We start from the raw sequence: 21,168 nt of genomic DNA, 5'->3' as shown, positions 1-21,168 counted from the left end.
GCAGGGCTATATTATTCTGTCCCTGAGAGGTCAGAATGATGTATTTTCACTAGGAAAATCATCCTATAGTTGTAAGAATTTCTGGAAACATCAGATATCCCATCAAGAGACACTTCTCTAACAAACCGAAGAGAGGTTCACCGTTTTAAAATAAATTGCCATTAATCTAAATAGACAACACAGTGTTTGAAAATGACACAGCATTTAAGTTGCTCTGTCTGTATCTTTACATTGCTGGCTATGTGTCTTGTATCTGTAGTTTGCCTTTCTAAATACTACATCGCTATTTATTTCTAAACAACTTCTTCTAGATAAGCAAAACCATCTACATTTCATCCTCTTATGAACATAAATAGTGTGTGCAACCACAATGCTGTTCTTTTCTTTTCCTTTCCCTTTATTTATTGGAAGGACATACAGTTGTGATTATCCTGGGTATCCTGATGCCAGTGTAACTAATCAAATTTATGGTTCCCACAATTAGTGTTTGCTATGCGGGATGTCCTAAACATGTGAATGATTCAGTAGGGCTACTGTATGTATAAAATTTGCTTATGGTTCAGTAAGCTGGTTCTCACAGCAGTTGAAGTATTTCCACATTGGGCATTGCAAATTAATGTTCTATTTTGAGCATGAAGCTGTGAGTATATTCAGCTAGGCTACATTCAGATGGCAGAATAGCATCGAGCATCATATTTAGGACTGTGATTTAGAGTTTAGAATAAGCCATCTCATCTGAAAAAGTATCTCACTTTGGCCCTTGTGTATTCCAGATGGAATATGCCGCGTGTAAAAGTGGAGACTGATGCACTTCAGTTCTGTGTGGTTTTGTTAGTTGCTTTAGTGATTTTTGCTATTTGTGTTAAATTGATTTGCTTCTGTTTTGCTTTATGTGCTGTTGAATTCTTCATGTTTCTGAGAAATAGCTATTAAAATAGGAGACAGAAATAGGATTTATTTGTATGCAAATGCATTATGATGTCTGGTGGATTTACGTATGAAATATTGAAGTATCTTACAAAGATAGGTAAGGACTATTTGTCTTCCTCTGCCAAACAAGGGAGCTGATGGTAGTAATTTCCCTGAGTTCCACATGTTAAATCGATAACAAGATTAGAAGTATAAATTCCTATTCCCCTGCTGTATCTAGTAGATAACACTTTCTTCCATGTGAGGCTGCATTTTAATGCGAAGATGCTGCTTACAGATTTGATTTTAACTCCACAGCATGAAATGGCCTAATTTTTTAATGTTGTGTGATAATTCCTTACTCCCCACAATACCGGTTTCATTCACTGTTTTCATGCTCTGTTCTTTCTGATGGTGCAATAAAGCAATTTTTGTTTCAGAAGTGGAGGTGGGAAGCATACTAATTTGCAGCTGGTTGTTTCTTTTTATTCCCAGATGGTAGTAAGAACAACTGTGGCTCATTTCAGTGCAAGAAATGATAATTTAGCAAGACTAGATAGGTATTCTTCACTAACTGGATACGTGATTAAAGCACTGCAGTAAGTGCCACTGCAATACATTCAAAGCTTTTTGGCACATCCCAGGGTGCATTTGGGATGGTAACAGGTGCAAATTATCAGTTTTTAGAAACCTCTTCCCAGTAAACTGCAGCAGACTTCACGTGGAGTACTGTCCTGCACAAGTGCTGGGCTCAGCAGTGACAACTGACACATCCCTATGGTACACCATGCATAAACAAGGTCTTTCAAGTAGTGGAAGGCTGAAGTAATTGACAGAACTTTAAACCTGTTACAGGAAAATTAGAGGGGGGGGGGGGGAAGAAAGTCGCAGCATGAAATGAAACCATGGTTCCAGACCTTTCCTAGAAAGAAAAATCTCCATCTTCTGCCAGTCTCTTCAGAAAGTGTGTATCCTCTTAGCTTCACTGCTAGTTAGTTGCTAAATGTGTCTTAGCTGCTAAAATAAGTTTTTTCCATAGGTACAGGCTGACATATCTAAAGACAACATCTGGAAGTATTAACTGTTGTATAAGACATATCACCTTTATGCTGTAGTTGAGGTGAAAGTCTCAACATGCTTTTTACCAAATTAACATGAGAAATGAGAAGATCACTATCACAGACAAGCTACTGGCTAAATGTAGTCAATAATGTCATTTTCTCTTTCTTGGTTTCTCTCCTAAAACATTGTCCATGTTAAGATTTTTTTTCCTACTTTGAGTGTTTCAGAATGTGAATCCCAGGAAGAACTGCAGAAAGGCTTGTACCCCTTTTAATACCTTGAAGTTGGTGTTGAAGTTCTTAAGAAGGTTTTTAATGAACCTGTTTCTTTGATTGCATGTTAATCTTGGTGATCAAGGGCTTTAAAAATCCATTATTGTGGGGAATGCTGCTGCACACGTGTTACTGAACAAAACAGTGCAAAACCCCTTAACAAAAGACCAGCACAAAACTTCGTCTTGTTTTCTAATGTTTTTGAGGACTACAACTAAAGCTTTCCAAATAAAGTTCATTCATATTTCTCTTCTATCAAATTTAAGTTTCTGAGACTCACAGAGTTTGTTCTATCAGGAAACAAACATTCATAATAAAGTAGTCTGTTGGTGGGGCCTCTACTTTGATACAGATTTTTGACCATCTGTTGCCTAGTGGGCAAGTAAACCAATAAAAGAATAATTGGAATTTTCCTGGCTGAATTCTCAGAGGAGCCCTCAGGAAGTCTCACCTTGCTTTTGACCTGTTGGTTGGATTTTATTCAGCAGACTTATGTAACTTTCTTTTTTTTTTCCTCCTTTTTTTTTTTCTCCATTGAAAAATGAACCTGTGATAACAGGGAAAATAACTGTTGAAACCAATATACAAGTTTCTTATGCTAAATCTTTGCTAGAGGCAGTTCTAATGTGATGTTCATGTTTTGGATAGGTATTTCTAGAAATGTGCTGTTGTTGAGACATCTGGGGGTGAAAGGGGGGGGCACAGAATATCCCAACACCACATGGACCCTGGTTTGATTGCAGTTTAGGGTCTTAAATCCAGGATAATACTAAGAGGAATCAATTTCTAGTATAAAAACTTTGGGTTTAAAAAAAATGTGCTGTTAACTTTAAAAAACAACAACAAAAAAACCCAAATCCAAACAGCAAACCCAGAAATGCATGCATATCTATTGACTGTTGTCTGTGATAGAAGAAAAGCTTGAATGCTTTGCCAGAGAGGTTTAGCAGACCTGAAAAATCTGCTCTTGCAGGGTGAGTGGGAAAGCTTTGCCAGCTGAGTGCCTGGAGAACCCAAGCTCTTCCTGCTGAAAGCATGTCCTTTCTAAAGGCATGTTTACTAGCCCTGGAATGGAGTATGTGCCTCACCCGGAGTCCTGCCACTCTTGTCTCACACGTGGTAGGTCCCTTTTTGGTGGTGAGCAATGTGTGCTTTTGTGTAGGAAGGGTCTAAAGGTTCCCTTGAGTTGATAATGACTGTTTTACTCATGCATAATGTATCCAGGCAGGATTAGCAAGATCCAATGTCGGGTGGTGGCATGAAAGGATGCTATCATCTTCCACTTAGTTATTATCTGTTGAGTTGTATTTCTCTCTGATACTTTTGTTGAGAAGAGATAGTATTGCACCAAACACTCACTAATGATCCTCTCAGATGTGGGAGGGACATACTAATTTCTGTACTTACTCTTTTGTCTGCATTTGGTTCCTGTGCAGTGGATTACATCTACTATTGTGCTGCTCCAGTACAACCCATCTTTCTACTCTGCAATATCTGTACTGATCACTTCCTTATAACCGCCCCCCCCCCCCCCCCCCCCCCCCCCCCCGGATCTTAACTGCTGGTATGGGAATGACTTAATCATTAGCATCACTGCCATATGGTTGTAATGTTTTTCACTTCATTAAATAGTAACTATGGGTAAATACTGTATAAAACAGCAGTCACTGTAAATGGTCAAAATGTTACTGCTTGCTAGCCCTTCAGTGTGCCCATCAGATTGTAGTCTTTGCACCTAGTGTGCATTGCCTTGCATGGTGGCATGAGCGTGAACTTTCTGATGAAAGGAAGCATAGAATATCTGGGTCAGAATTAGAAAATACTAGCATTTGTTTGGTCTGGCCCAGGGTTATATCTAGTTTCCCTTCACTTCATGGAGCATCCTTGTATGTTCTCGAGTGACCTGTGGCTCAGGTAGCCTCACAGGCAGTTAATACTGTCATCGTTCATCTTATTGAGTCATGATGGCAATTCAGAAACTATAAGTGAAAGTCTTTCCTACAAAAATATCTGGAGCCCATCCGTGAAGTCGAAACACTTCATGTATGGGGGAACTGTGCTTTTTTGAGCACTCTGGCATGGCCCTGCTGAACACGAGTGCAGGAGCTGATTGATGCTAGAGAAGTGCTGTTAAACTTTGATTTCAAACGCGGAAAGCAGCTGAAGTCTACCAGATTTCTTGGCACTGCAGTAGTGTTTTCGTCCAGGTAAGAGTGCAGTGCTGAAACAAATCTCCAGGTAGTTGCCACATCCCCCTTTTGGTTCACACTCAGCTGTTACTGGGCATCCTGTCTCTGCGAACAGAGTAGAGCAAATCTGAAGTAAACCCTGGCTTCCCTAAATATAATCATGAATTTAGGTCCATGCTACCAGGTATTCCACTCTATGGATCCACATTTACTGTGCTGTAATACTAATGTAAACAAGGTGACTATGCAATTCTTTTTTTTATCCCCCCCCCCCCCCCCCCCCCTTTATTTTCTCTGTTGCTATACTTTACATTCTAATAGTCAAAATAATTGGTTCTGGGCAGGAATTGGCAGATACTTGATCCTTTAAGTAACATGATCAAATGTTGCTTTTTTTCATTACATTCAGATGAGATTTTTAGAATAAGATCTCAGCTTCTGTTGCAACCGAACTATTTTCATGTTTTAAAGGACTAGTTTTGCTGACAAGCCCAACAACACAAAAATATTTTCTTCATCATGACCTCTTGCAGTTTCTCCTAACGCCTCTGTGGGACGTGAAGAGTATCAAAATTGATCACATTTTTTTAAATGGAAAATTACGATCTATAAATATATCATTACCAGGGGTCCCTCAGCACTGACTGCAGCTATTCTCTTGCTGATTGAAATAACAACAGGGTACTTGTTTTGTCACTTGAATTTGATTGAAAATTGTTTTTAACATGCATTTTTCTATTAGTGTTTGTGGATCATAAGAGCAGCTAACTCACAGGTGGAGCAAAGCAAAGCTGTTTTTCATCACAAGAACATGGGTTTTTTTCCTAGTATGAAAAGACATGTCTATATTTTAATCTCTACGTGAGAGAAAATGTTTATAATAATTCATAGGAAAGTATGTCAGCATTTGAAGAAAGAAAAGATTATTTGTGCTTTATTGTCATTTGTCCTGAATATTAAGGTGACAACAGTTCCTCCTGTTGCATAATTGGTACAGAAAAAAAAATTGCCTTGGGAAGACATGCCCAGGCCACAAGGTCAATATTTCCAGCTCCTATATCTCACATTTATATAGAGAGGTGCATAGCAACCTTAATATGCTACAGGGAACAGAAATTTCTTCTCAAACAGACGATTCTCCAGCATTGGCAGCTAGGTTGGAACAAGGGCAACAACCATCTTAACACATTTCCTAGCTAGAAAGAAAAAGAATATTCCTTGGAGATCATAGAAGTGGGTTAATGGTAAACATGAATAACATAAGGATTTCCGTGCCATAATTTTGGAATTATAAAATGTTTTTTGGAACTCGGGAGTTCCCAGGACTGCTAAGCTGCAGAAGGAGGACAGCATGTATTGCTCTAGAAAATTGGAAGTTGACTTACAATTTCAAAAAAGATACAGGAGTTCTTGTTATAAACAAATGGTATAGTAATTTTTCTGTAGTTAAGAAAATAAATAGATACACAGTGTATGGTTTTATTCTGGTCCCAGTTGTTGAACTCATCATGAAAAGACCTAGTGCACTTTCAATTTTCCTTGCATAGACGGCAAAGAGGACTAATGGTATCCTGGGCTGCATTAGGAGTATTGCCAGCAGGTCGAGGGGGGTGATCCTTCCCCTCAGCACTGGGGAGGCCACACCTGGAGTACTGGGTCTAGGTCTGGGCTCCCCAGGACAAAAAAAGATACGGAGCTACTGGAGAGTCCAGCAAAGGGCCACTAAGGTGATGAAGGGACTGGAGCGTGTCTCCTGTGAGGGGTAGGAGTGACTGAGACTGTTCAGTCTAGAGAAGAGAAGGCTCGGGGGGGAGCTCATCAATGTATATAAATACCTGAAGGGGTAGTTTAAGTAGTGATGATGCAGGTGGCATATGGATGCTGTTGTGTCGCACACTGCCCAGTATCATCTCATTCTTTTCCAACTTTCCATTTGTGTTCACTGGCTGCCTTATATTTTATACAGAAGTTTTATGTTTTGAGGGCAAGGAAATATTTTTATTCTGTTTTGGTAGCACAATAAGTATACAATAACTGAAAACAATATAAACAGTAGTGATATTTATTGTGGGATATATTAAATACTTTCATATGAGTTTCAGTTTAGTTTTAAATATTTATTTATGTATTAAGTTCTAATGGCTTATAACATTTATTTAAAAATATAATATTATACACACAAATTATTTGTTAAATACTGATTTTTTTAAATGTATTTTTATATGGGTAATTATTTCATTTCTATTGAAATGATTTTCCACCAAAAGTACCACCCTGTGCATAGGTCCAGGTCAGTAGGAGCTTTTGCTCTCTCTTCATGTGGGACTCCCAGAGAAGGCATGGAGTTGGGATTGGGTTTATTGCAGGAAAGGGCATAACTTTTCAGAGGGCTGAGAACATGCTCAGTAGGTAATTGGAATCATTACTACTTCTGCTCCTGGCATGAGCTGCTGGGTTTATTTATTTATTTATTTTTGATCAACAGTCGCCATGCTTTCTGAATGTGAATGTGTTACGTGTCGATATGTAGCTATATCCACTGTCACACTGGTTATTTAGGCTGACCCAGATCATATTAGTCAGAACAGGGACTGAACATCAGTGTTTTGCTAGTGCTGGTACAAATCCTTGGGCAGTTTAAACAATACCAAATACAAGACCATAAAGCAAGCTGTTTATCTCAATGTATTCACATAAATAGTGTGGAAGTATCCCTTGTCCTCATACAGACATTTTCCCCAGTTTCATTCATCAGTGTCCCCTTTTCCCAGCATCTGTGGATGGAGTTTCTAGCTTGGTTTTTTGGGGCAGGTGAAATATTGCTTCCTGTACAGGAACAGATGTGGCAGACTATACAGGCTTTGCAAGATATAAATGTTCTGACGTACAGCTGTTCTGGTAGAAATTGGTTTTGAAACTGACTTTAATCATAGAAGCAAATATATCCATGTCATTGGCTTGCTTCTTGGGTTCACATGTTGCTGACAGCCAGCCAGATTACTCATGCAACCTTATTACTAAACTGACTATGTTCAAAGCTATTTCAGCCTTTTTTAGTGCAGCAGGTGACATTTGTGAGCCCATTATATGAACCTGGTCCTTTCCAAGGCAACTCCAAACCTAGCTAGCAGGACATTGATTCTGAGGAATTAGCAGTCTTTGGCTTTGATAACTAAGGGCAGCAAAGGACAGTCTCGGAAGGAGTTGAAACCATGTACCTTTAGTAGATATATGCAAATCAGTGTGTTGGAATCCTGTTTGTGTTTTGTTTTTTGTTTTTGTTTTTTTAAGAAGTCCCTTGACAGTAGAAATTGGCAAAACAAAACAATTCTATTCTGAGAAGTGATTAGGTGAGAAATCATTATGGAGAAGATCTAATCCTCATGGTTAATTTAATTGTTTAAATACATTTTACCATTTTTATTCTAGTGAGGTTTGAGGGTTATATTATTATTGAAGGGAGCTGCAATAGCACCATACTAAATCAATTCAGCTGGAAGTTTAAATCACCCTTACTGGTGCGGCTGTGTGAGGATGAACCTAATGAATGTTTTCTTTAGTGGCAAAACTGGTTTAAGAGGTTTCTACCACACCCTTCTTCACCTCCCTAATTATGCCAGTGCAACTCTTTGAGGGCTGCACTGCAAGCTTTTATTAGTGAACTAGGTTTCAAACAGATCTCCTCCTCCTCACTTTCACTTTTTTTTTAAAACCCAGATAATTTCATCAATTCAGTTTACAGCACCTCTTCCTCTACTCTCCTCCAATGCACAAAAACCCAGTTCCATTAGCTCAACTGAGGAGGTAGCAAAATGTAACATCCAAATGGATTTCCTCTGCTTAAAAATGCCTATCGTAGTGGAATTTTTCCTCCTCCTTTCTGCCATATAGGGTAGCATATCTCAGCCTGGCTGGAAATCAAATTCTCCTGTTTGTTTAACAAAACTGCTTTGGTGAACTTTTAAGTTGTACCCCTTTTTAACGTACAACTCTGTTTTTATGTCTTCTTTTAATGGTATTGCTGTGTCTCAAACCTCTAAGAGTTCTGAAAAGTTTTTTCTAGCAGCACAATGCTACTGTTTTGCACATTTTTAGCTATGGACCAGTTTTCATGTCTGTTTACAGTCCTTTACATTCATTCTTCTATCTGTATTGCAGGGAAGAAAGGCTCATGTGCAGTGGTGTGCTAAAAGGCTGGTTAACTACCTGCCTATCAGTCATCTTTAAAGCTGGTCCTTCCCAGTACACACCCTATAGAAGTAGAAAAAGCAAAATACCTTTTCTGAAAGAATTTGATTCTGAGCAGATGCTTTGGCACATGTAGATATGCTGCATAGTATAGCATATCTTCTAATTTCTTTCCTTCTGTGTGATAGGTGACCTTTTGCCTGCAAATTTATGGCCCCGTCAGTGGCTGTACTTTACACAAACTTCCTAATCAGCTACTTCAATCATAATGTTGTTGGTCTGAACTCTGCAGGGCAAGTTTCTGATCATTTTGGTTGCTGCTACGTTCTTCCTTGCAATAGAAAAAATACTTGAGACTTGCTTGTGATCTCTCTTACCACACAGATCTATTGTCAGCTAACATTTCCTTTTTATCTTAGAAGACGATAGACCAGCTATGAAGAAGGATATCTTTCACTCTTAAACACAGTGGAAAATATCAAAGGTTTATAAAATAACAGTGTAGAAATTATGTAAATATTATCATTGACCATCATCATCATCATATTCCAGTGAGTCATGTTACGCTTGGGATGAATGAAAGATTTTTGCATAACTTTTAATACATAGCACATGATTCACTTCATCTATTGGGGCTTTTTGAGATGACAAGCAGGCTTAAAGGGCTGACTTGTCTTCAGGGACACTGACTCAAACCAGTAAAGGGAGGAGCGCGCTTGTTGTGTTGTGCCACCACGTTGAGGTTGCATCTTATGACTCTGCCATCTGAATGGGTGTGTTGGGGAGGATGCTGGATGTGCTGAAGATGACCCCCTCTGCACCCTGAGAAGCTCAGTGGTGCCACATAGGGCTGGTGGTATTGCAGCAGCTCACCTGGGGCGAGGGGGACCTGAGGGAGCAGCGGCTTGACAAAACCTGTGGTAGGAAAGAGGGAGAAGAGCACCTGGCAGGAGAAAAGAGATGACACAAAACCATTAACTGTTTAATTCATGATGGGAGAGGAGTGAGCTTTAATGCTGTGGACGGTGGTCCCCATTCGTGGGACCCCAGCCCATGAGAGCAATCACGGAGAGTCGATGCCCTGGGAGTGTAACACGGGGGCAAGAGAAAGAGCCAGTGCTGCAGCCTGCATACAACACACCTTCCAGCCTTCACCACCGTAGCCTGGGAGAGGCTGTCTGAGGGAAAGTTTCCGAGGGCTGTGGCACTTCTGTTTGTCTGTTGCTTGCCTCGCCCAACGTCAGATCCATTTACAACATTCAAACATCTGCCCTTCAGGGCAGCCTCTGGGGAATTCTGTGTGGAAGTCCAGGTTGGGTTATCACAACACAGAATTGCAGCACCTCTGCACTCTGGCACTAAATGCTCAATTCAGGGTCCTGAAAGACCTGTAATAAGGCCACTGCTTCGTAACAGAGAGAGGACTAATTAATGAACTACAAGGAGGGACTGAACTGTGAAGAGACAAAGCAGTGATGATACAGAACTGCGTAGATTGGTCAAAGCAGTATCTGAGAAGGATGAAAGGAGAAAACACCCAGTGCCAGCAAGTGTCATGCTAACACAGGTTGGAAGGGTAGTGTGAAATGCTCGTGTGCAGTGCTGGGTTACGAGTTGGACATTGTTGTAAGCTACCTAGAGACTCTGGAAAACGAAGTGTGATGGTATATAAAAATGGTGGGAGAAAATAAAATATATCTTACCTGGAATACAATGATCAATTCTGCATATTTCTCTACAAAGTGATCTAACAGGAACAATTAGACACAGGTGACAGAAGAGAAAATAACTAAAAGAGGAACTTGCACAAGAGGGATACAAACCACTGAAAAGTATAGAAAAGTCATGACCAAGCCTTTTTAGAAAGATGTAAGAGCAAAAGACTAACTTGAAAGACAGCAAATGGAAGAATAAATATTTTATGGAAACATAATTGACCTGTACAACTCACAGCACTAAGATCAATTTAAGAAGATTTAAGCATTTTAAATTATTTTTTAAAATAAGCACTTTTGTAGACTATGATGTTCAAAATTACATCGGAACAGATAAAGACATTTGTATATTTATGTAAACTTATAATAGTAGAAGTCCTCCAAGTCATAAGAGAGTAAATGACTTTCAAGGAAAAAATCCCCTTATGTGAACAGAACTGAAACCCTACTATATCTTGTGGGGTTTTGCTCTTTGTGTGATCAATCAAATATGGTCTGTCTCAAGACATTGAGCTAGATGGAGCATTGATCTTATTTAATTTGGCAAATCCTGCTGGTCTTGCGCATGTTTTTTTTCTGTGAGCTTTTTTGAAGGAATGGTAACTCTAAACTATGAATAGACAATAGAAGGGATTATATGTGAGTAATATCCCTTTTATCTCTGGTGTTACTTTGCTTTTGAGTTTGGGCGGGTTATCTGAGGGTTTGGTTTTTCAAAGGTCAGTGCTTTTAAATAGGTGATTGTTATCTGATATTTGCATCATACATATGAAAATACAGCATTCAGTAAATCTTGTCTGTCTTCATAATCAGTAATACGCGTGTTCAGATATGCTACATGGGCAATTTAATTCTAGTCACCCGTAGCAAGTCTCTTTGATAGAATAAAGAAATGTCTTCATAAGTAGTCCCCTTTTTGTGAGCATCCTTTTCTCATAACAAAAAGAATATCTTAGGATTGCGGTTGTAATGCTTCTGAACATGGTAGTTTCCACTGAAAAAGGCAAATCAGCATACATTTTATTATCTATTATTTATGTAGAACTAGCATGTCCTAGGTACTTTACAGAAGGATTACAGAAGGGAATTTCCCTGAAGAGGTTACAGTACAAAGAAGCTACAAACAGGTGCAGGAACAGAGATGGGAGGCAATAGAGTGCAAGTGTCTGAAAGCTGACATGGAGTATCTCCTGCCTCGGATCTGTAATTTCCTCTCTTTTAATGTATGGCTGTGTTGGGTTTTTTTTAATTACTTTTGTACAGTGGTGACTAAGATTATAGTCATTGTTAGGAAAAGTCACATAAAAGCAGTTTCATACTGGGAAAAACTATGGATCTTTTCCTCCCCGCTTGCCATAGCCTCATAAATTGTGACTGGTTTAGTTCAAGTTTTTCAATATAATCATTCCCAAGCAGTGACTCTGTGTCCTGAGCAGCAAGCAAACATTGATCACTCATCCATTGTTTTTAGAAGATGTCTTCCTCTTACTGCTGCTGGTTTAGTGGAGCGTGCATTTTCTCCTCCGTCTGAAACTCTCAATGCTTTTTAGTATTATAGTTCCTGTAACTGTTAGCAGCTGAGGAGCAGATACACAATCCCCTCAGCTATCCCTTAAGTGATGTGACAACCTCACCAGAACAGCAGAGCAGACCTTCGAAGGTAGCACCTGCTTCTGGCATCTCAACTAATTCTGTGAATTGGGAAAATTTCTGTAAGGGTTAATCAGGCAGGCTAGTCTGAGCGCCCAGTTTAATATAACCTTGTTGCAAACTTTTCTGTAGTACGGTCTTTCTCATTCTACACTTTCCTCTGAGTCTGGGTGCATGCTGTGTAGCACCTGGAAGTATAATGTCTGTCCTTCAGAAGGAATTATGAGAGAAGTATTGGAGAGGTACCAGAACCCCTCCTCACCAAGAAGTGAGCTGATTTGCTGCCTGGGTCAGTGCAGGGGCTGGAATTAAATCACCATCAACCAGCTCTGTGCATAATGAACCTACAAATGTGTCAGATTTTTTTGTATGCATGATACAGTTGTTTGGGTTCAAATTAACGAAAGCTTGGATTAATTGTATAGTGCAAACATATATTAAATTTAGGAACCTGGAGCTTGCAAGGGACTTTCTAGGTCTGCATGTTCAATTTCTGCTTGTCATGTATGGCCTCTTGGTATTGCACTATCCATAAAGTTACCAAGCTTCATCAGGCTCCATTTTAAACGTAGCTGAGTTCTCTCCCTGGTACTGAAAGTGGATGGCTGCTCCAAAACTCTTCTCTGAAGCTTGAAAACCTTTTTCTAATTTCTAGACTAAATTTATTCATGCTACATCAAAGCTATTTGTTTGTGTGGCAATATTATTCTTCATCTAAAGCATTTCTTTTTCCCTTGGTAGTACTTGCATGCTGATGCATTAACAGGGAGATGGTATATCACTTTTCAGCCTCCATTCAGCTGTGCTGAGGAAGCCAACCACTTTTATCTTCCTCTCATAAAATAGTCTCTATTCCCCTGATGGTTTCAGTAACCTTTCTCTGCTCTTCTTCCAGTGCGAATTCATTCTTTAAGCGTGGTTATACAGAATGACGTAGATTAGTCCAGATGAGGTCTGATCTGCATCTTACTCGAATAACACACCTCTAGTTCTGCTTTACTGAAGACACCTTGATGTGATGGAGCATTGCAGTTGTCTTTTTTTGTGTTTGTGTCACATGGGGTCAGTTTTGGATCCCCTAGGATCTACTCAAAACACACATCTTTCTTCTCTTCCAAACTTGGAGTTGATTGCCTCTAACAAAATGCTTTTAGGAAAACTAAGCAATGGGGGCTGGTCCTCATATGAATGTGAGATAAGGAAAGATAGAAAACAGAGTAGGAGAAAATGGTTAGTTCTTGAAGTAGGGGGATGTCACAAGGATTGTTCCTTGGAAGCCTGTGTTGGGGCTTATGCTGTTCAACGTATTCGTAAATGACCTGGAAGAGGGACGTAACAAAGTTCTTATGCTAAAGACACAAAATTATTTGAGGCAGTAAGGATCATGGAAGAGCTGCAGGGCAACTGGGCAATAAAATGGCACTTGAAAATGAGTGTGGATAAAATGTTAAGTCATAGTTTCACATATGAAGTGATGGGATCTGCACTGGTGGATCCCCAGATACCTCTGAGGAGCAAGATCCTGGGGTTTGGATAGACAGCCCCAAGAAAATATCAGCTCAGTGGTAGTCAGAAATGCCAGCCAAATGTTCAGCATTATTAGGGACGGAGTAGAATACAAGGTGAGAAATCTTCTGTGCAACTTCAGAAATCTGATTCAGCTGTGTCTGGCATGCTCTGAGCCATTCCGGTTCTCTTATCTCAAAGCGGGTAAAGCAAACAGAAGGTGAGCAAGAAAAAAAAGCCATTAATTAATACGATTTTCTGGGGCTTGAAAGACTGAGCTTGGGTGAATTATTCATAATGTCATTAAAATTCAAATACAACTGAAGTTTCCTGTCGGGTTAGCTAACACTGAGAAACCACACCTCATGCGTTTCTTCTCTGAAACTTTGTACGTTGTAATGATAAGATGTTTTGCCTGTCTTTCATTTTCTGGAAGTGTCTCTGCATCTTAAATAAAAAGAACATTTCCTGTTCTTACTCTGCTGGAAAACTTAAAAGAGCAATGCTTCTACTATTAAATTCATTAATGTAGAGGGGAAATCTTTCATGTTCATGTAAAACCTGAAGGGGCTTGCAGAGCACCTGGTTTCACAGGGGGGCAGGCAGGGGGTTCCCAGGAGCCCTCAGGGAATGTCTGCCCGGTCCAGTCCTGCACTGGGCAGACACGGTGAGTGCAGAGTGAGCCCAGTTCAGAGATCAGAAGCAGCTTAACCTGGTACGCACTGGGGTCTGCCTGGGATCCTCGAGATAGCTAGTTGCTCTGGAAAATGCCTCATTGTACAGCACTAACGTGACCTGAATGAGCTGGCAGATCTGGGGCTGCAGAATTACTAGGGCCTGTCTGCACTTGCTTGGTTTGATATCAGTGTAAAGACTGCCCAAACTAGATTTCAAGAGATTTCCTCTTCCTTGCTGCAATGAAAAGAAAATACTAATTTTTTGGTTGGCAAGCAGAAGAAAGCATTCCTGGTTTATGCTGGATTTACTGTTCTTTTCTGTGCCTATGATTTGCATTGAGAACCAGGCTGTCTGGCATAGTGTGCTTTGGCAGCATAGCTGCTTGCGCTGGGTACAAGTGTAATTGCACATGTTTGTGGAATTGAGATTGCTGGCCACGACCAGCCTGTACACCAGTGGATACATTCCTGCACTCTGAACAGATAACTATTGATATTTTGGGTGTATAAATGACTAGGCAAAAATACAGCCACAGTGGTTAGATCCCAGGAGTCTTGCTGTGAAAATGTTTGTTCTGCTTTTGGATCTCTTCGGATTATCATCTGAACACCTTGAGGAAGCATGGAAGTTTATAGTGTGGAATGCTGATTATAATACTTCCATGTAATTTAAATGATTTTCACAAAAGGTCTTGGAGTGTTTTACTACAAAGTAGATGTAGGAATGTTTTTCTGAAGTATAGATTATTCCACTTGACAAGGTAGGTGAAAGAAGTTACATCACTTTTTAAAACTAAACAGAAAGATCAGCAGGAAAACCCAGAATAAACCAGAAATTTCCTGGCATAGTTTCCCACTCCTGACTAGGCATTACTTCCTTCCCCAAAATAAGCATTTATACAATTACATTCACAATTTTGAAATATAATTCTTTTTTTTTTTTACTTGCTTATTGCTAGTACTTAAGCTTTGTTTGCCTGCTTAAAACTTTGAACAGCATTTGTCAAAAATAGCAGAATTCAGAATTAGCAATAGTGAAGCATTTTTTGTTCCTCACACAACATAGCCAATGTCAAATTGGTACCTGAGCTCCCAGCTTTAGCTTAACCTATGCCTTCTCTGCTTTTTTCCAGGTTATGGACACACAGTGCCTTTATCTGATGGAGGAAAGGCCTTCTGCATCATCTACTCAGTCATCGGGATCCCATTCACACTGCTTTTCCTGACAGCAGTGGTACAGCGCATCATTGTATATGTCACCAGGCGGCCTGTACTGTATTTCCACATTCGCTGGGGCTTCTCCAAGCAGGTTGTTGCAATCATCCATGCTATAGTCCTTGGGTTCATCACTGTCTCGTGCTTCTTCTTAATCCCAGCAGCAATATTTTCTGTTCTGGAAGATGACTGGAATTTTTTGGAATCTTTTTACTTCTGTTTCATTTCCCTGAGCACCATTGGCCTCGGAGACTATGTGCCAGGAGAAGGCTACAATCAAAAATTCCGAGAGCTGTATAAAATCGGAATTACATGTAAGTGTCAAACTAACTAGCTAAATAAAAGGCATTGTATAAAAAAAAAAATAATCAGACTTTCCCTACCCATTCTGTGGATGGTGATTGTTTTGTGAGCTGTCAGCTAGCAAACTGGGCATTGTAGGTAGCTGTGCAAAGAGGAAACCTTTAAATAAGGTCAGTTTCCTTAGTTATGAAGGAAAACGCTAAAACCAGAATTCCATTGTGCTAAACTATAGCTGCTTACTCTCTTATTAATAGTAGAAAAAAATGCTCACATTACTGTTACAAAAATGTTTATGGGCATCTTGGGCTAAGATTTCAGTGCTCACAGGAAGAGCCAGGAAGATGATCCTTTTAACCTAAGGCCATCTTGTAAGGTGAGATGACAGGAGGACAGAGACAAATCGAGGAAATGAGGCAGAATAGCAAAGTTTCTGACTCCAGTTGTAAGAGAAGATGGCTGAAGCTGGCACTGGTACATACCAGCTGTCAAAGAGAGACAAGCAGAGTGAGGTAACCGCAAAGCAAGACCATGAATGTTAAATTCAAACTGTTAAATTATGTTTGACACAGAAGAGAGGCACAGTGATCAGTGATTTGATCAAAATAGAGCTAAGAAAATTATCTTTGTGTTGGCATTCTGAATGAACATATGCTGAGGGCAATATTCTCCAGTGACAGTGTTTTGAAGCATCCCAGTTTCTGATGCGGCTTCAGTCTGCACAGTCCTGGGTCATCAGACACCACCAGTTAAAAGATCTGAATGGCCAAAACAAACCTTTCCTGTCAGGTCCTTTTCTTAGCTAGTATGCATTTGTCTGTGCTCCTGTGCATGATCCAGCAACCTTAATGTAGGCAAAGTGTCCATAAATTTGGTTTTGTGTTTTACCTAAAAAAAGACTGGGCCTGAATTTTCATTCCTTGAAGCAGGGTCTTGAACTAGCCAACAGAACACTTTATTTTGTCCTCCTGCCAGGCCTGTTCTCATTGCAGGAGATTTCCCCCTCTGCCCTTCATGTTTCTCTTAGCAGCAGCAGTAGCTTTTAATGATTACCCTGCTGATCTGCAGAGTTGATTTGGGGATGCTAAATGATGAAGTGAATGGAGAAAGTAATGCATAGTAAAGACCTTGTAAAAAAATTCTAGCCATTCTGAAAACTTAAAATCAGAAGAAAACATTATGGCTCAGATTATTCTTCTTCAAACTTTAGAACACCTAGGAAATAGATTGCAGGAAATACTAAAAGGAAAAAGTAGCTTTTAGGCAAAGTTATGACCTTAGAATATTTAATTTCAGCAGTTTTTAAGGTCATAACTTTTCAATTTTTCTCTTTCCTTTCATGTGAACTATTCAAGGAACCAAACAGGACATATAAAATGTTTTCTCTTGCTGAACCTAAATTTTCTGCAAGAAAAGTTTTGGCGTTCTACATCAGAAAATGCTTAATGAGTGCTACAGGCTTTTCAAGAATTTTTAGGAGAACACAAGTCCTGTTCTAAATCAAGTGGTGATCAGCTGGACTGAGTTTCAGAGATAATTACAAAATTCTCGGTGCAGATTTATAGATGGCTTTTAATTGGCATAGCTTTGTCACTTCTTCCTTGTGTTAATGCATAGCTCCCATTTGATGTCATGAGATTAAGCTTAAAAACAATTCATAAATTTTAGCTGTAGTGCTGATTTAGATAAGTATCTGGTATTGCAATATTGATTTAATTGTGCTCCTGGAAGGAAAAGGAGAGTGTTATTGCCAGTGAATAATCAGTAACTACAGGTGAAATATTTATGCCTTTAGGTAACAGAACAGTGACCATATGTAGATTATAATAATTAATCTGTGTTGATCTTTCAGCACATTTAATGTTCAGCCTTTGGGTGAGCATGTTGTACTAATAATTATACACTTAGCTTCTGCTTGATTTACTCATTGAAATGATAAAATATTCAAGTAGTCATTCTCCTCATTAAATTGTAATGATGAGTAGCAGGGATCTAATGGAACACTGAGATTAAGAAATGCTCATTTTAACACCTTCCCTCAAATTCTAGATGCATATGTTTGGAGAAGAAAAAGAAAAAAGAGCACAGTGGCCTGTTAACCATGTGAAGCTCCATTTCCAGAAGTCTCAGGCTATGAGAGCTGACTATTACCTTTAAAAATCAGAGTCAGTACACCACCAAAGTCATCAGTAATGCTATTTAAGTGACGCTTCCAAGTTTGGATAGTTTATGTATGTTAGTAAAATATTGCAAATAGTCTTCAACGTGTCATGAGATATAGCAACTTTGTCAGGTTTGTAAAGTATCAGCAGTAATTTTACAGTAATTAAAGCCACTAGTGTTACTTTTTTTCATTGTATGGGGTCTTGTTGATTGTAGAATGAAAAAGAAAAAAAGGATTTGACAGTCTAAAGTGAGTTACAGAGCTCTGAAACTGGGTCATAAAGAAAATTAACATAGTATTCAGACATGATGGGGGTGGGAAAAATTACAGGGTTAAAACTCTTCCAGCCTCACTTAATATGCTAATAATTAAAATACTTTTTTCTTTTTTTTTCTTTTTCTTTTTTGTACCCAGGTTATCTGTTGCTGGGCCTTATCGCAATGTTGGTGGTTCTTGAGACTTTCTGTGAACTCCATGAGCTCAAAAAGTTTAGGAAGTTGTTTTATGTGAAGAAGGACAAGGAAGAGGACCAAGTGCATATAATGGAACACGACCAGCTCTCCTTCTCTTCCATCTCAGACCAAGCAGCCTCCATGAAGGACGATCAGAAGGCCAATGAGCCTTTTGTGACTTCCCAGTCCCCAACTTCCAATGACAGCTCTCTAAACAATTAATACAGGGGTATCCATGCCGTTGTTTTGGTGCATTTATGCTACTTACGATAAGAAATAGAACGCCTCATATTTTTTTTCTGAAAATAAAAAAAGCTGGAAGACTGTGCTACTTTAACAAGGATTCATCACTTCTGACACAGAAAAGACTTCTGGGGAAAAATGTGGGAAAAATGTTTTTCCCTGTTCCCTGGGAATAGGGAAAAAATGTACGATGTGGCTGGGAACATTAGGCCATTTTGCTTGTGGGATAAGGAGTTAGGTATACTGCTTTCAGAGGTGCCAGAGAGAAAGGCTTGCACAAGCAACTTCATCCAACATCTTTAGGAGAGTAGGCCTTCACTGACATCCAACTCATCTAGTGGCACACCCCATCTTACAACTGGGTGACATAGCAAATTTTGGGATGTGCACTTTTGTCAGCAGTGTAGTCACAGATTTAATCTAAACACACCAAATATCTTAATCTGGAAAACATTTCCAGAGCAATATCTATAGATCTGCTGGAGAGGGGAGTATCTAGATTGTCCCTCTGTTACCCAGTAGCTTGCAGGTGCAAATAATAATTCTAGGAATGAAGAAACAAGGCTGTGGTCCCTCCTTTGCCCATGCCATTTAAATTCAAATTTCCTACTTCCTTAAAAGGTCCCCTAATCACAAGAAAAATGTTGTCCTGAAGAGAGTGTGCCTTGAGTCTTCCACTCTGTTTGTCTTTATGTGAAATACTTTTGTAAACTGAGAGATAGCAAGACCAATTCAAAGTGCTGAGCAAGATGGAGTTGTAGGGAACGGAGATGGCTGCATTTCAGTCCTCAACCCTCTGAAGTGGGCAGGAGTGGGTTTTTAGCTATGGGGAATGGAATAGAGTCAGCGAATGCCACAGCTGGCATTGTGATGTGCTTATGGCGTTCTCCTAGTAGATGGTTGAAATCTGTTCAGCAGCAGAAGGACTCAGCGCTATTTCTTCCACAGTGCAGCCCACTGTGTGCTCTCTGCAGAGCTGATAGGTGAGCAAAGGAGCAGAAACAGTGAATTTGAACGTAGCCCCTTTGTCTTCTTTTGCTTTTCTAACTAGTACTCAGAGCACTTTGGAGGAGAAGGGAATGTTTCAGGGCAAAACAATTTTTCAGTTTTTCATATGGCAAGAAAAAAGGAAAAATGTCACATTTGGTTCGGATGGAACCGAAATTTTTTCCCCTTGGGAAAAGTCACTAAAAAGTCAAGATCTCGCTCAACTTCTGAAGCTGGAACCTCTTTGGCTGTAACAGGAGAGGTGTTTTAGTCCAGCTACCAGTCACTGTGCTGAATGCAGGGATCTTGGGAGTGAATTTCAGTGAGCAGGAGATGAGACTTCAGTGGTTGTAGTACTTTCTCTTCTGGCCTTAAGAATCTATGATATGGGAATCTTGATAATGCTTTGCAATGAACAAAAGATCTGGAGCACAAATAGCCATATTAGGACAGCCTCCCACATAGGAATAGTGTAGAGGAGAGCCTTTTCTCTGCAGTGCAAGCATGCCAGATTGCCTGTAATTTGGCTTTTAGTGTTTAGAGCTGAATAGTATTTTACTGTAAAAGAAAAAAATGCAGTGTGTCTAGATTTAGCGCACGTGGGAAAAATACTTGAAAGTAAATAACCCAAAATATACTGTGTTTGAGCTTAATTATAGCTAGCATCAAACAGATTTTATATCTTTACTGGAAAAACTTACTTTATGGTTAAATCAGCTGAAAGTCTTCAATTAAAATTTATATTTATAGAAAACCAGAGCTAAAGGCTTTGGTTGTTTTGGGTTTTATAGATTAGATGAGAGCATACTGTGTTTGCATGTTCCCAGGAAAGTGGCTATTTTTATACTGCTTAAGTTAACACAGTTCTATTTATAATGAATGTTAACCAATATATATGTACATATATACATAAATATATTTATATACTGTACATATATCATAAGTCACCAGAGTTTAACAGACTTAGGAATGGCATTTTAGATGGGTTTTTTTTCCCTAGGCTTCTCTTTATACAGTCAATAATTGAAAACTATGGCATTAAAATGATACTGACATAAAATTAAGAGTACTGTACTACAAGAAACATTTATACAGTTTTTTTCAGTGGAATTTTATTGATTGTTTTCAGTACCTTAAAACTCAAGATTACTTTTAATTTCATGTAACATTAAGCTCTAAAGGATATGCACAGATGCTAAACGATATACAAAGTTAATTTTGCAGCGTGTACACAATTGCAAAATGTAGACACGTGAAATGAAAGCACAGAATTCAAAGCAGAAGCGATAAACTAAGCAGTATACTGTGATGTAGGTGAGTATTTGTTATTTTAAACTTAAATAAAAAGTCTGGCTTTTGCCTGCCTGCACTGTGAAGTGGGGAGTATTTTCTTTAGTGGTGTGTGTATGTGCACATACTGCGCAAAAATCCTGTCTGCGTTTGTCAAGATTATGCATCCTTTAGTTAGCCTTCCTCAACTCAAGGAAGGGACCACTAATGCCAGAGTGTGTTACCTAACCTTGATGTTAATTGTAGCTTAGCATTGTGTTGATTATTCCTATGAAAAAAAGCATTCCAAAGTGTGTTTGGTTTTGTTTCAGATGCTGACTGATTTTAGCAAATAAATAATAGTGGCATA

The 21,168-nt window shown here is 39.2% G+C and overlaps 1 protein-coding gene across 1 annotated transcript in view; it reads left to right on the top strand.

Moving 5' to 3' along the window:
* The window catches only part of KCNK1 (potassium two pore domain channel subfamily K member 1), a 35,717-nt gene extending 14,812 nt beyond the window's left edge, over nt 1–20,905 (top strand). The window contains exons 2-3 of the mRNA XM_075043271.1: nt 15,302–15,697; nt 18,262–20,905. Coding sequence (XP_074899372.1) covers nt 15,302–15,697; nt 18,262–18,521 — 656 coding nt within the window. The 3' untranslated portion in view covers nt 18,522–20,905. The remainder of the gene's footprint in view (nt 1–15,301; nt 15,698–18,261) is intronic.
* The last annotated feature ends 263 nt before the right edge of the window (nt 20,906–21,168 follow it).

This window comes from Buteo buteo, chromosome 12 (assembly GCF_964188355.1).
Source record: "Buteo buteo chromosome 12, bButBut1.hap1.1, whole genome shotgun sequence".
In the NCBI taxonomy this organism is placed as follows: domain Eukaryota; kingdom Metazoa; phylum Chordata; class Aves; order Accipitriformes; family Accipitridae; genus Buteo; species Buteo buteo.
This window is presented reverse-complemented; position numbering and strand designations above follow the sequence as displayed.